Source organism: Lethenteron reissneri, chromosome 17 (assembly GCF_015708825.2).
Source record: "Lethenteron reissneri isolate LAM-NWPU_2019-01 chromosome 17, ASM1570882v1, whole genome shotgun sequence".
Taxonomy (NCBI): domain Eukaryota; kingdom Metazoa; phylum Chordata; class Hyperoartia; order Petromyzontiformes; family Petromyzontidae; genus Lethenteron; species Lethenteron reissneri.
Window position 1 is genome coordinate 3,929,510 of NC_083795.1, and position 15,549 is coordinate 3,945,058.

The 15,549-nt window shown below is 45.6% G+C and overlaps 1 protein-coding gene across 3 annotated transcripts in view; it reads right to left on the reverse strand.

The window, feature by feature from the left end:
- Positions 1 to 5,782: 5,782 nt before the first annotated feature.
- Positions 5,783 to 15,549, reverse strand: part of LOC133343336 (fibroblast growth factor receptor 2-like) — an 83,789-nt gene continuing 74,022 nt past the window's right edge. For all 3 annotated transcript variants that reach the window (XM_061552863.1, XM_061552861.1, XM_061552862.1), the window contains 2 exons: positions 10,793 to 10,898; positions 5,783 to 10,117 (listed from right to left, as the gene is read on the reverse strand). In XM_061552863.1, coding sequence (XP_061408847.1) covers positions 9,845 to 10,117; positions 10,793 to 10,898 — 379 coding nt within the window. In that variant the 3' untranslated portion in view covers positions 5,783 to 9,844. The remainder of the gene's footprint in view (positions 10,118 to 10,792; positions 10,899 to 15,549) is intronic.

Genomic DNA, 15,549 nt, shown 5'->3' on the forward strand with positions numbered 1-15,549 from the left:
GGGATTGGGGGAGTGGGCGGTGTGGGGGGAGGGGCGTAGTGGAGGGAGGGAGAGGTGGGGGGAGGGGCGGTGTGGGGGGGAGGGATTGGGGGGAGTGGGGGGTGTGGGGGGGAGGGATTGGGGGGCGGGGCGGGTTGAGGGGGAGGGGTTGAGGGGGAGGGGTAGGGAGGAGGGGCGAGGCGAGGGGAGGGGGCGACTGCACAAAAAGAGCTTTGCAGCTCATCGGATTCCTGCCGCATGGAAACGGATTCTGATTCTGGGGTCGGGGCGAGCGGGGTGGAGGCCGAGAGAGCCGCGTGGCTCTGGGGAACCAATCCACGTTGCTGCTGCCCTTGCAACATGTACAATGAAGAAGGGCTAATGCCCGAAACGTCGCCTATTATATATGTGTTTTACGGATATTGACGTTTGTGTTGTTGTTCTGTTAATTGTGCGTGTGCGCCACTGTCAACGCAGCGGCAGAAAATAACAAAATCCGTCCTGTGGCGACATCCCCAATGATAGATTACAAACTGCAATTGGCGACGCGTGCCGCTGGATGGAGACGCAGCCCAAGCTCCTGGCGGGGAATCATTTAACCACAGACTTCTTGACCACCACCCCCCGGGGATGGGTGATGTGTGTCGAGTCGGTGTTTATTGGGCCACTGCCAGGGCATTGAGTCCCGAAATCAGCGAAGGGATGGAGCGATGCAATCATCAGCCCTTGCGTAGTCGACCGCTGACATCAGAGGGTCGTGGATTGACCCCGTGGCTGCTGCTGATGATGATGAAGACGATGATGATGATGACACTGATGGCGATTAAAGTACGAGCGTGTGATCGAATGAGTGACTTTTTAGTGCAAAGCAGAGCGCAATAGATGGAGATCATCACACATTGATCTCCGCTATTCTCATCCTGATGTTTGCTGTCTTTTCTTGGATTTTCTGTTTGCACATATTCACTTTAAGATGTTTTCTTGTTCATGTTTTTGTTTTTTGCGGTTGCACCCGATTTAACCCACTTCCCGTGATGCAATCGAGCTGACATTTTGCACACAGACTCGGTGTGCGTAACAATTCATTTTCGTGAAAAAAAATTCCAAAATTTTCCACTTTTTAGGACATTTTTTTAATATTTCATTTAAAATACCAATGTGATAAAAATGAAACTCTTACTCAAGAAAAACAGAAATGAATAATAAAATAAAACCGATGCCACGCATATAACTTGAATTCGATGTTTGTTATTACTCCTCTTTGGTTTTTTCAGTAAAGTCACGTAGGTAAAAGCGGTTGTGCTTTCGCTAAGTTGTCCCCACCTGAAGAAGGACCTGTGTGTTGCGCCCGAAACGTCGTGATTTATTTTATTTTATTTTTTTACCTGCGTGACTTTATCGAAAAAAACCCAAAGAGTATGAATCCTTGGCAGTCACGAAAACTTCAAATCTCGAATTAAAGTTTGTTATTCCTGTTTTTGCCCCACTTAGGCTGTCAGTAAGGGGTGATTTGACAAGATTAAAATAAACTCGTCGATTCGCTGACCTTACCTAGACGTTGAACTCCTATCGTGTTTTTCTATTGTTTGTTTACACATTCGCGTGCCCCTAACTGGACACCTGTAAAAAATAACTTTATAGTTCTTTCGGTAAAGTCAAAGAACCAAGAAGATGAATTCCCTGCAGTCACGAAAGCTTTGAATTGAAATTTAAGAGCTTTATCGCTCATCGGATTCCTGCAATATAAAAAAAATAATCTGCTCATCATGTAGCTGTATTTTGCAACGTCGTGTATGCTTGTTTGGTGATGCATGGGACGAACAAGACCAACACACTTGAGCAGAGATTAAGCAGATATTGTACCATCATCTTTTTGGAGCAAAATCGCATAATACCATTGGCAAGTACTGTATAATGTTTTTTTTTGCATTATGACTGCAGGTATTGTGGTCTATGCAAACATGACTCCTCGTAAAACAGGTGTCAGTTTTGTTGCCAGATAAAAGGGTAAAAAACCAATTATCACTGTATAATCTATCAAGGGTGTAACGATTCAGGAATGAATATTGATTCGTAGGCTTGCGGTACAAACATCAAATGTCGCGAATAGCAATCGATGTTATTCATTTAGTATTCGTGGAACGGATTCACGTGAACCCTCCAGCCACCAGAGACCACTACAGAGAGAAAAAAGTCACGATTAGAAGCGAAGATATGAATTGCAACAATGTTTTAATTCTGTGGTGGGCTAATAAAATCAGCCATAATTATCAACGTTGCAATACGCCAGAGCAGTAACCAGAGTGATGAATCTCACCCTTGCGCTTTGGAAGGGTCTAATGAAACCTTGGTATTTGCTTAGGGGAGGCCACCACCTCCCAGGTATAAAACACTGGTAATGAACCTTTCACATTTTATAAGCCGGCCCTTGAGGACAATGCAATCTGGATTCCTCAACTCCCACTGCAACCACGTGTGAGAGCAGTCTTCTCCTAGCAGCAGCAAAGTAGTTCGCAGTTTAGCAAGCAAACCCACTATATTAACACGTTAAGCATATGCTGCTTCAAGCATGGTTGACCTTGCAGATCATTTCGATATGCACATTACTGTGCCCTATCCTCTATGTGGATCACTCAAGACCACACAACACTACACGGAGTGTAAATGTAAGGCTGAGCCGACCTGGGACTGGTCCATATACCACGTGCATTGACGTCCGCCGTGGCTGGGATTTGTGTTTCCAGAGCAGGAGGAGCTTGAGAAGAAACTCCATAAACAGTCGCAGGGAAATACATCGGCTCGGGTAAAGAATCTTCAGAAACAGCAGCAGGCGAAGGAGCTGCGGTGGTGAGGGTCGGTTAATGGAAGAGCTTTGTGAACTTTGGAAATCTGTGGTGCAGCTCCCAGCCACAATACCACTATCATACAATAAGAAAGTATATCTGAAAGCAGTTGTAACATATACAGACTAATTAGAATACAAAGATTCACTTGAATACAAATGTGATACCAAACATTGCCAAGTTTAACATGCCACAATTTTGACTAAATTGGAACAAATTTCTGTGAATATAGAAGCAAGTGCTTGCACACTACAGTGCTTGTACTGCCTTGTTATATTCTTGAGCAACGTTAACACGAGGAAGGCTTAGAAACTCGTACGACTTGGCGATGGAAACATGTGATCGCAATCATAGCACTCATAAAATTGTGTTATTCCAAATCAGCAAAATGCACTTCAGAAAATGTGGCACTGTTTAAAATAACAATGCGGAGCCCAATTTATGAACTCGTTTTTGTTTCGTTAAAGTTTTTTCATAAAATCTGCTGACAATTTTGTTTTCTTGCTGGAAAAGTCATTCTGCCAAATTCACTAACATAATTTGCCACCAGTTTTCCGGAATAAATGGGTGTGGTGCCGTGCCGTTACAGATCGTACATTTTTTCTCAACAAATCAAACTAATTTTTTCAAGAACTGCTTTTTGTGCTAGGTTCATTGTCCTTCCACCCACACCTCCAATTAAGCACGGTTGGCTGTGCACGGCGCGAAATAAGTTTTACATACATAGAGGACATCTCCTGTACGTGTCAGTGTCTATTCCACCACGTCGACCCCTCTCTGCGATGTTTCAGGTGCCATTGCACGCGCGGTGAATAGAGCACGGGTCGGGGTTGATGGTAGTGGACGGCTCTCCGCTCAGTGAGTGGCCACGCGATTCCTCCCACCTTTTAAAAAGCAACTTCAGAAGCATCTGACAATTATTGTTGGCTCTTGCCCGAATTTCGATCCTAGGCCGACCCTAAACCTTGCCAAACCGTGATCCATTCTGGCGCTCCTTCCAGAGGTCGGAATTAGAAGCCCCCCTACCCTAATCCCCATCATGTGAATCGCAAATGTAGACCTGGCCCAAAATTTCAACAAAAGCGACTGCAATTTCACCAAAATGTTGCAGGACCGCCATAGCATTGCTTCGCTAATTTGACCCCAGTGTTTCTTTTGGGTTGGCTTCTCCAAATGTGATTGTGACCAACAAGGGTGCGTTTAACCTGAGCCATAACCAGTCACAACAACCTCTGCAGCACACCGCAAATATTAAATCGCACCAACATCCGGGGCGACAGCTGCGTTCTCTTTTTGTTGAGAATGAATACTGGAATAACATTTTTTATTTGACGACTTGCCTTTGGAAATAAATGCACTATGCACTCATGTGTGCAATTCAATGCTGTAGTTTATAGAAACATAACAGGCACTGCATTAAAAATAAGTTGATGTGAGACCCACAAATGTTCCCTTTGCCAAGATGCAATGTATTTACACTTATAATTTGTTCGGAGATCTTTTTCACATTTCATAGGGCCACAGCCGGCAGTATAGCAGCACTGATTATGCTCTGTGCCTTTGGCTGTTTTTGTTTTGAAATTAACGGTTTCATTCCAGCCTCTACAGTGGAAATTTCGAGCTCGCTTTTGTATACCTATGCAAAGTGGCTCCAGTCCACAGAATCTCACGAACTTGTGGGTCTTATGGCACACAAGCCAGCTGGTATGTGCAGGTGCATTCATAATTGTATTTCATTAGTGAACAAAGACCCACTATTATGAGTAACATGAAAATAATGTTCATTAGGCTGTTCATAGCCTCAGCTTGGACCGAGTTTAACTTTCAGAAGAAACGCAGCCATGCTGACAACCACGTATTTGTCGTTTGTTCCCTGCACCGAGCAAAGGCGACCACTAAGTTTGACTCAGCCAGCCAGCGACTCAACCCCGTCTGTTGCAATGCTTAAAAGAGAAAACAAGCCACCTGGTACGTTCATTCATTCATCTTCGCCACGAGTTTAAATGTTTCCTAGTACAATAAATTAACACGAAAAAGAATTGACGGCCCTTTCATTAATCAATTGCAGCATGTGAAGGCCTCTCTGCACCGTGTCAGGGTATACACTATGAGACCTCCTTTACCAGTGGCAAAATATAGTAATAGGTTTTTACCCTTTCAACTGGTACAAAAACTGACACCTTTATACACCTTTGGGCGTCATCTGGTCCAACACCAATGGAGACTAGGCTCTAAGAAAAGCTGTCTCGGGTGTGGACCAATCAACTTCAAGGACAGTGCATATCATTATCACCATCAGAGTTGTTTATTTTTGTTTGCATTTTGACTGCTTGTGTTGTGGTTATTGCAAACATGATGCCTTGTATAAAGGTGTCAGTTTTTGTACCAGTTGAAAGGGTAACAACCTATTACCGTGTCAGGGTAGTTTTGGCTTTACTTCACCACGCTGGTCAATGTCAGCTGGTGGGGCCTGGAGCTGGTTCTGATATCACTCAACATCAAGCGTTGTTCGAGTTCCTCTCAGATGGGGGTGGCCGGGAGAGCTGTTGATTGGAGAGTAAACATGGAAGGGCCATAAGGGGCATTCGATGGTGCAGAGCCCATCCCAACAGCCCTCTAGCGTAAGCCCTTCTCGCTCTACTGCTGTTAGCTGTGGCCACGGAATCAAACTAGGGTCATCGGACTCGTAGTGCAGCATGCAAAATGTTCAGCCGCAAAAAAAACAGGTATGGAGGGGGGGGGGTCACAGCGGTCGAGTATTCTTTCCACGACGTTCGTTTTGCAGCAAGAATCGCTGCCAGAAAAAAATCCGCCGGCAGAGGCCACGGGGCCCCACGGGACCCATGTGACTTGGCTTTTGCCTCGGCGGCTCTTGCAGATTACGCCCTAATCCCTCGGCAACACTCTGATGTGCCTTGCCAACTCCTTGCAATTAAATCAGAAGCCAAAAATGAAGACAATGAGTAGACAGGCTTAACTTTATTTTTGAAATGCACAAAAGCGTTGTTGATCCCATGCAGGAGTGAGTAAATCACACAGGCTTAATGGTCACGAGTTTTTTTTTTCACGCTCGCATGGTTTATGCTAACAGCAGTTCGGAGATCATTATTCAAACCACTTTACTCTTAACATGCCGAAGCAAAAACACAATTATTTCGCCAAAAAAATTTGGAATTGGTCGCAGCTTAATTCCCGATGTTTTGTGGGCAGTGTGCAACAACCACCATCTCTGTTGGTGGAGATGCTGCTGCTGCATTTGAGGACAAAGTAAAACTGGGGCAGCGCAGACCTCGGTACCCAGTTGAACAGAATTATTTTATTTGGCGAAGCCTCATGGTAGTCTCGAAGGGCTGTCAGGAAAACCACAACAGCTCCTGGACAACGGATGCAGGAACGCAACCAACCTGTGCAACATTTCAAACTTGAAAAACAATAAACATTATACACCTTCGTTTAGTAGGAATTAACTACAAGATTGTTTACAAATCCAACAATTTTGTAAAATTTATCAATAAATTAGGTTAATAAATCTAATAAATCTTTGTTGTAAATTCTGCCATAAACCATACTGTAATAACTGCTTTGCTCTTTAGAAGGCAGACACTTACATGTAAATATATTTATATATTTTTTATATATAGGAATGCTCCAGTACAAATCTAAACCATAGTGTTACAGAGTATATCCCTGCCTTACACAGGAAATTGTAAATGTATGCTCTTTGTATCTAAGAGCCAATATTATTTTAAAATTTATTTCAATATACATATTCAGATATAGTTCTTATTAAAAGTAAAATTGGTCGTTGATATGAACCAAACTTGCGTAATATTGTATGAAGTGTACGTACAGCTTTGCTCTTTAGGCACAATGGCAAGAGATCTGTGTATTGTTGGCACTGCAAATTGACAATCACAAGGCAACAAACCATAGCCTGCAGAACATCCCATGTAGGCTTTTCTTGGAAGCGCCACCATCTCCAAAGTATTGCCATTCAAAGTATAAAGTAGTTGTTAGAAACGCACATGCTTGGCTTGTCTGGATTCCATATAAAAATTGTCACTGGTACATATATGCAGAGAGTTGAGTTTTCAGGTCCACGTGCTTGCACTCTTGAAAAGTCCACCAAAGAGCCGCAGGCAGCCACAATCTTCTTTTCGCAACGAGTGTCGGCAAGAGGTCCACGGACAAACACAAAACGCCGATCAGCCTGCAATTTATCTTCCTCAACTTCACTTCTTATTTCGGCACGCTGTCGGGGGGCAGCAGGCACTGGAATGTCCACACGAACTAATGTACAAACTATAGACACGATCAGAGTTACAATCTTATTTTACAAATCACCAACACGAGGAATTATGCGGTTAGCATTCAGATTTCAGGAGCCTCTTAACTGTGCCATCGTGGTGAATATGCCTCTACTGCTACGTGTGTATTCTTAAGCCTCGCGCTTTAGATGTCAAATATACCAACCACTTGCAGCGTTGTATTAGTAATTATCAATAAGCCTGTAATTGTGCATAATACAAAACTGAGAGCTGTCAATTTCAAACAATACAATTTGTTAAACATGCATTCAGTTTGTTGTAAAAAAAAAAACCTCCTTGACCGTTTAATCGTGGTTAGATTTCATCATTAATGCAAACTGGCCTAACATTTACAACATGTATACACACACACAACCATACGTATGCATCTTAAATCCATATACAGTATAATGTGTGCTCTATGTCATCGTGACTCGCCAACGGATTGTACCTATCTTTGTAAGCGGGTTGTATTACCGCTTGCCGCTTTCTTACGGCGAAAGCGATATGTAAATATTGTTACACCCCGGCTCCCGGAAGGCAGATAAGGTTGATACCCTGAGAGCGTCCGCACAAATGGCTTGTGTTCCTGGTTCACAATCGGCCAAAGGGCATGAGTCTTGCAGAATAAATGTGTGTGTGCCTTTTTTCCATTGTCCTAACTCATTTGCAGTGCCCTGTTATCTTGTTGTTGTCTTCTTCTTCTGACTAATCTTATTTCCAGCGCCACACACGAGTGGCAATTGTCTTGAGAGCACAAATGTCCGCAAAGTCGAGTGTTCATTCAGATAAGAAATACTTTTTTAAATGTACATATCTAGTGTCATTAGTATTAAAAAGGTATTTCAGATGTACCGTGAAAACCGAGGCAATGCAAAAATACATTTTAAAAAAGATAAAATATCTGGCAAATAGATATTACACCGGTCACTAAAGTTTAAATTAAGCAAAAAATTTAGCACGTTTTTGTATTTGTTAAAAAATAAATAAATTACTGTAGTTCGGACATTTCAGTTCTCAAATTTGTGTTGCAAGTTTCCCTACATTCAGCCATTTAATGTTTCAAGGAATCAAACGTGTACAAATGAGTGAAGTCTGACGCTACGCCCAACAACAACCGCTGTGGTGGATGAAATTTCTCCAGAGCTTGCAGCAGCGCCCACCACCCCCCTCCCCTCCTCATGTTTTCACAGAAGCCTCATCGTTTCTCCCTCCGTCTGTTGCTCACTCACGAGGTGAATCGCACACCAGAGTGGCGCTGCTTTCTTTGTTTTTTTACTGCCATTGGAAAAAAGATTCTCCTTCGGTGGCTCTTCTAAGGAGCTCTTTTGGAGGCGGACGATTTACCATTCATTCTCCCAGACCACGGGTTGTCACTTGCAAATATTTTAACGAAGAGACAATAATAGCAGGCTGCCCCCACCAACAATCAGTCTGATGACGAGGCATAAGGTGTGATGGGCCACCCACACAGAATGTGTTCAATGTAGGCTGCATGTTGAGTCGTTTCTCAAAATATAGCGGTATCTACGGCGGTCATTTATCCAAAGAAGTGGAATATAATGTGACCTGTGTTATTATTTCACGCCGGGGCCAATCAAGCGATGACGCTGCATCCAACTTTGAGCCCCCCCGCCAGCTGTTGACCATGGCAAAGGTGACTGCAATAAAAATGCGTACATATTTTCTTGGTGTTTCGCTTCAAGTCCAGTCCGTATGGTATATTGCTGTGAGATATGAGAAGCGCGGACAGGCATAACGAACGCACAAGGGCTGACGACTGCTTTGCTTCAAAACGCGTTCAGGTGATGGCGTGTTCGCACGACGGGAGACGATACTACTCCACTACGGCTCCCGTTTGCAGTTTTTCAAACTCCAAAAGCGATTGTGTGGGTGCCGTCACATTGGCTCCTCAGGCTCCCCGAGGGTTACAAGAAACATACCTGAGGCCACAAGTCAATTGGCAACGAAAATACATTCAGTCCCGCTGGCCACCAAATGAACTGTATAAACATAGCCCAAGGCACCGCTTTGAAGATCATTTTGTTAGCCCCCCCCCATCCCACCCCCGTCGCTTGTCATGCAGTCGGAAGCTTCACCGGGAAGTAAGGCCACCTCTGCAGGCGCTGCTCGTCCACTCGGGTCCGACACAGGCACCCCGCAATGCACAGATCCTTTGCGTTCGGTGATAAAAGGAGAGGGGGCGAACGCACGGATGAGCCGGGCTGGGAGACGCGTTAAGGCCTGACCAGCATCAAGGCAAGAGGATCGCACGGCGCTTGCGTGGAGGATTTTCGGCTGTCACTCACGATTGCTTCAACAAAGCGGCGACTGCAGGAACCTAAGTTGACGACTTAACCACGGGTCGGCTTTTGGAGTTGCATCTGGGCTGGCGTTCTGCCAAGTGTGATTAAACTGGGACGCTTGTCGCACGGGCATTAAATCCTTCACGGATTCCCAGCGGGCCTCGTTCAAGGTCAGGGAGGGCTGGCTTGTCGTGCGGGGGCCCTCGCACCGAGATTCGATAACAACAACAACGCGGCAGGCAGCGCTCGCAAATGCCTGCAATAGCTGATCATCGAGTCCCTTTGAATAAATTCTCCCAGCGCCTCATTCATATCCGAGCGTCTCTTTCGACCTCGCTTCGCTGAAGGCGCTAGCAATGTCCCGTATGTACACAGTTGGGTCGGCGGCGGCACAGCTGCTGCGCCTCCGTTACGTTGACAGCTGCAGGGAGGGCGACAGGGAGGTTGGCATCGAGGATGCCAGGGTGGGCACGAGGGTGGGCGCGAGGGTGGGCGCCAGGGTTGGCGCCAGGGTGGGTGCCAGGGTGGGTGCCAGGGTGGGCGGTAGATACGGAGGCGGGCTTGGCTCGTCGGGTAGGGGCTCGGTGGAGAACACGGAGTCGTCGCCGGAAGAGCAGGTGCTGTGAGTGTCGGGGAAGCTCGGAGAGTACTGCTCCAATGGGGCCGACAAGTCCAGGTATTCCTAACGCACGCACGTAGAGGGCCACACAGTACCAAAAGGGGTTGACATTTACCCGGTGAAAGTAACGAATTGCCCGAGGATGCTGGATGCAATTACCAGCGAAACGTCGTACTCAAATTGTAAATGTTGTGGTTTCACGCTTCAACACACCGGTGGGCTAAAGTAGTGAACTATTTGTCTTTTGTCAACGTGACACTTTTTTACTGATTGGCCATGTCGGGTGGTGGAGGGTTACGACACATTTATAAATCTCTAAACCCAAAAAACGTTAATTATGAATAATATTGGTCGCGAAAGCCTACGTGTTAAACAAACATTCGTTGATGCCGTTAAAGTATCTCTCGGTGCAGAGTGGTTAAATGATACAGGGGAACTTATAAGGGGAGGGTGGTGTTTACTGGTACATATTTGTTTTAAAAACATTACCGGAAAATAAAACTTAAAAGGGACATTGTACAGTTTAAATCGTCATTGCTCAACAGCCACAGAAGTAAACAAGCAACTTAACCAGTAACGTTTTGATATTGGTAAATGTATTCCCGATTCGGAAACTCGTTTGTAACCTTAAGACTTTTCACCTCCTTGAAACAACCAGCACACGAGCTCAAGATCGTCATCAGCAAAGCGTGGCTGCATTCATGGACCCGGCAGCTCGCGCGCGCGTTTGCGTTATACCTCCTGAGCGGTCATGGTGAGGATGCGATCCAAGTCTTCCACCAGCTGCTTGAACGTGGGCCTGTGCGAGGGGACAGCTGCCCAGCAGTCCTTCATCATCATGTACCTGTGTACGCACAGAGCACGGGCAGCCGTCAAGGTCACACTCATTATACACACAAAGTGCTGGCCACAAAGGAACTGTAAGACCTTGCCGATCTCATCAAGGAGCATAACGCAAACTCTGGTCATCCTCACAGCGGCGGCTTTTGGCTGGCCATCGAACAAAGACGGTCACCGCATCGCACGCTTTCGGACGTGCTTCCACGGCCGTCTGGAATGCTCTTCCTTCCGATATTAGGAAGCCACTGGAGCTATGGACTTTTAAATCTAGATTGAAAAGTCATGTCTTTAGAACTGCTTTTTGCGCTTAGTTTGTTGTCCTTCCCCTCGCACCTCCGATTAGCACGGTTGGCTACGTACGGTGCGAAAGAAGTTCAACATACATACATAAAGGCCTGGGTCATGCAGCTTGTACACACACGCGCCTTGGCACTGTTGGACGTAACTTACTGCAATGCAGCAATGAAGCACCCGGCATTCAAGTGAGATGCTACAAGTCAGCATCTGAATCTGTAGTTAGACTAGAATATTATGATGAGTTATGCAGCTCTTTTTCACAGATGTCCAAGTAGAAGCAGAGGTCATACAGTTCCAACAAACAAAACAATACAAAAACCGAAAGGGTTGCAAAGTATAGGAAAGCTAAGCAAGCCACTAAAACATAAATTAAGCACACAAGTACAAATTGCATATCTCATATCCCTTTCATGCCTCAATTTTAGTGTTAAACTAGACAGATTAAGAGCACACCGCTGGTACGTGTTTTTTTTCAGTCGCTACGATAAAAGCAGCCGCTCGTGGAGCAGCAGGCAATACCAACGGAGGAGGAGGAGGACACGAAACCGCAACGCGTCAAAAGCGGCGCGCAAAATTTCACAATCTCCGCATCGACCCCTGGCGACCCGCGCCGGGTTCACGCCCTTCCCGTTTCGGCGCGGCTCGTTACTTCGCAGCCGGCCTCCGCGGCACGCGCGCCACAGCGGCGACCGGGGGATTTAAAGCATCGGCCCACGTGACTCCTGAACGCAAGTTCAGAATGCGGTTTCTCCCGAATGAGATTTACGAACGCAATTTGCGAACGTGATTTCTGAACGACCAAGATGAGCGAAGCCACCTGAGAGATAGCGGCCTACGAGAGGCTTCTGCGTTTGCCTTTACGATTCCGTTGAGAAGGACTTCCCACAGCTGTATCATGTTTCCCGGTGACTCGTTAAATGTGTAACACACTTGTTACGAGACTATAAAGATATCCACATGTCAGCGCTTAACATGGTTGTTAATTGGCCGATCATTGTTCACACTGATTAAAAGCAAGTGACTGGGGAATAATTAATTAAGTGGCAAATTAGCGTAATGCTTAACCCTGTTCACATAAACACTTAAATCAGTTTCCATTAGGCACAGAAAAGGTTTCCTCAGCTTAGCACATAAAAGTTAATATAATACAATGTGATATAAATTTGACAACTTTGCACGCAATTTTCTACAGCGTTCCCCTCCCCTTATAAATAACGACCGTACATAACTGTAAACTACACCCTCCCTAATCATTAACGTCGTGTATTACATTTTTTCTCTTGGATTTCTGCATTTAAAACACATGCACATTCCTGCCAACCAAAAAATCCCAGGTAATGCTTCGTTTAGTAGCCGACATCCTTCGCTTTAGGTGTGGAGCAGGGGCGCGAAGTGGCCGCGGTGGAGTGAGGGGGGGGCACGGACGCAGACGAAAGAACGCGAGGGTTTGAGCCGTGTCACTTTGCACGAACTTTGCTTGCTCCAAATTTAATATTTCACACCTGCACGCACTTGCAGTAAATCATCTACGGCATCCCAATTCACGCCAGGGTGGTCGAGGAGTTTGGAATGCGAAGGGGGAGGGAGGAGGGATGTAAGGTTAGGGCTAGGGTTAGCTTGGGGGTGGACACTGGCATCTGATCGCAGCCCTGAAGATAAAGCAAGATAGGCCATCTTCCAGACAGACACAGGTTGCTTGTGTCACCGAGCCAGCCAGTCTGAGTATGCCAGGGTCAGAGTTCAACAGGAAGGTTCAGAGAGAACCAACCTAGCATATCACCCAGAGCCAACCCACTGTATAACATTCCATCTCTCAATCAGTCCATTATCATGCCATTTCAGGCCAATGCTGTTTATCAGCAGCCTGCATATTACAGCACACATTCCTCACGCTCACTCACTGCCGTGTTTACACAGTGCCCCCGAACGCCCCCCCCCTCCTCTCCTGCTCCCCGCCGTGTATAAATCACCGGACGCAAGAGATTTCAAAATCTGCCTTGCTTCATGCTCCCATGTCGTCGGTGCTTACGCGATTAGTACCCCGCTGTGGACAGACGGCCATTTGTTTTATGTCTGCGTTACACAAGGCCGCGGCGGCCCGGCGCTGTTTGTGTTGGTGCAAGACCCTCGTTGAGTGACACACGTGATTGTTAAATAAGCCAAAGTAAACATTTAAAGTTGATATTTGCTAAATATTGGAGTAATAGATCTGATTTTTTTAAACACTACTCGCTTTTTTGTGCACCAAGCCAGCGAAAAACGTATGTGCACGCACCTTGGAGGGGAAGGGTTGGTTGTTTTTAAGACCCAAAATGTTCATACGGCAGTCACTTTGTTAAAAAAAAAGGTACACAATGCAGGAAGTGACGTTTCCAAAGTGTAGCACTTCACGTTGAAATTACGTTAAGATAATTTTAATTACAATAAAGCCAAATTGGCAAAGGTGAAATCAGTTAAAGGAGAAAGTGTCAAACACTTTCTCTCTCTTTGTGCGGCGTCCTTTCTCAGAGGCGTGGCGCCTTCCCTACATTTAGTTCTGTCCATGATATTTACTCGAGAGCTTTGCATTGGATACCCCTCCCAATTGTATCCAATTGCTTATACAGTATATTTAATAAAGTCCACACGATATTAAATGTCTTGCTGTCTCGTTTTGTGTATCCAAGAAATTGTACTTGCCTTGCTTTAATTATTCTGAATACCATTCTTGGTGGGTATCCTACTGCTGTCCGCAATACATTTATGTTACGCATATTTGTCTGTCTGATAAATGTTTAACATCCTTCTTAAAAATAGCCTACCATCTCAAATAGCCTACATACTATGACATTTTATACGTGCCAGATTTTGCACAGGACCTATTCAAGGCAACTCCTCCTGTGAGGCATGGTGTTTTTTTGTCATGCTGTCGTGGGGAAGCTGTTTTTGTCATGCTGTAGTTATGTACTCATAGTCATGCAACGACTTGTCTCTGTGCCCACGATTCCATTCCATGTTTGTTTCCACAAAACTCTGCGAGGGACAGCGCCGCTGCAGAAGGAGGGGGGGGATAGCCCGGTAGGTCTCGGGGTAGCTTGTGGTCATTCCCAAAACTTTGTCGAGGAAAATCGCGAGAGACCAAGAAAGGGAGCTTAGAAAAATTACTTCTGCCGTTAAGAGCTCGGCTTTACACTGCAATTCATGATCGTCGCCATAATCATCATCGTTATTATCACTTTTGCAGAGCCGAACAATTTCCCCTGCTATGCAGCGGCTGAAATTCGGCGTCGTTGGCCATAAAACCAATTCTTGGTGGCACCGCTTTGGCCGTGTCCAAGGTAACGAGGGCAGACAAATAAACTGTATCGCTAAGGGCAGCCCGTTCATTGTGAACACTGACGTGACTGACCGTGTCCGCGGACTGGGATAAATGCTTTTGTTAGAAAGCTTATCTTGCATGGCTTAGTTTTGTGGGGGCTGTCATCGAGTCGTTTGCTCGGTTGAGATGGCCAACCTGCGATGTTGTAGCTGCAACATCAAGTGACAGTTTGGAATGGATCAAGCAATGGCCGGCCCAACAATCTGCCCCCCACATACGGCGGCAGTGATCTACACGTCCGGCATATCGTGACATCGATCGGGGGTGGGGGGGCGGGTGCCGTCAATAAGTTGCCATTGTGTTTGGATTTCGGGGGGGAAATTCACGATGCTCTCTCGTTATCCATTTTAATTGGGGGGAAAAAGTGTTTGTGATAAAATGCTGTTTGTTGCTTGGAGCATGCACCGATGAGTAGCAGCCCATTTGCTCTTTATTTTGCTGTACCAGTGTCCAATGAATGTGATGATGTCTTTGGCCAGGTTCTTATGTTTTTTTAAACGATAACGTTCTCTGTTTGCTAAACCAACACCTGATTGTGAGTTCAATGTATGCAGTATGCACAACAACAATGCTACATTGATAGGAATTGGACCAAGTGAACAATCAGCAGCAATGAAGCACACAAGTAAACAACTGTTGGGATTCTTGACTGGGCCTGGTATAGCTGTTATACCAGCTTGGTGATCTGCTAATTCTCCTGCAGTTATGGTTTACGTAGTGCTCTGAGTGGCTGCAGCGCTCAAGCAATCCGATTATAATACAACCTCGTGCAAATCTCAAAGAAGCACGACGCTCACAGGAAAGATTCGACGCCGCGTGCCTCGTGAGCACAAGCTGTGGATTTTAAGCCGATGAACTGATGCACAGGTGTATGCTTATGAACTGTGGTTGACACCTACTGTTGCTATGACAGAGCCACACAAACGGACACGTACGGAATAAATAAACACACAATATCTCATTTCACAAAACTGTCCCTCCACGTAACAAAATAAAAAAC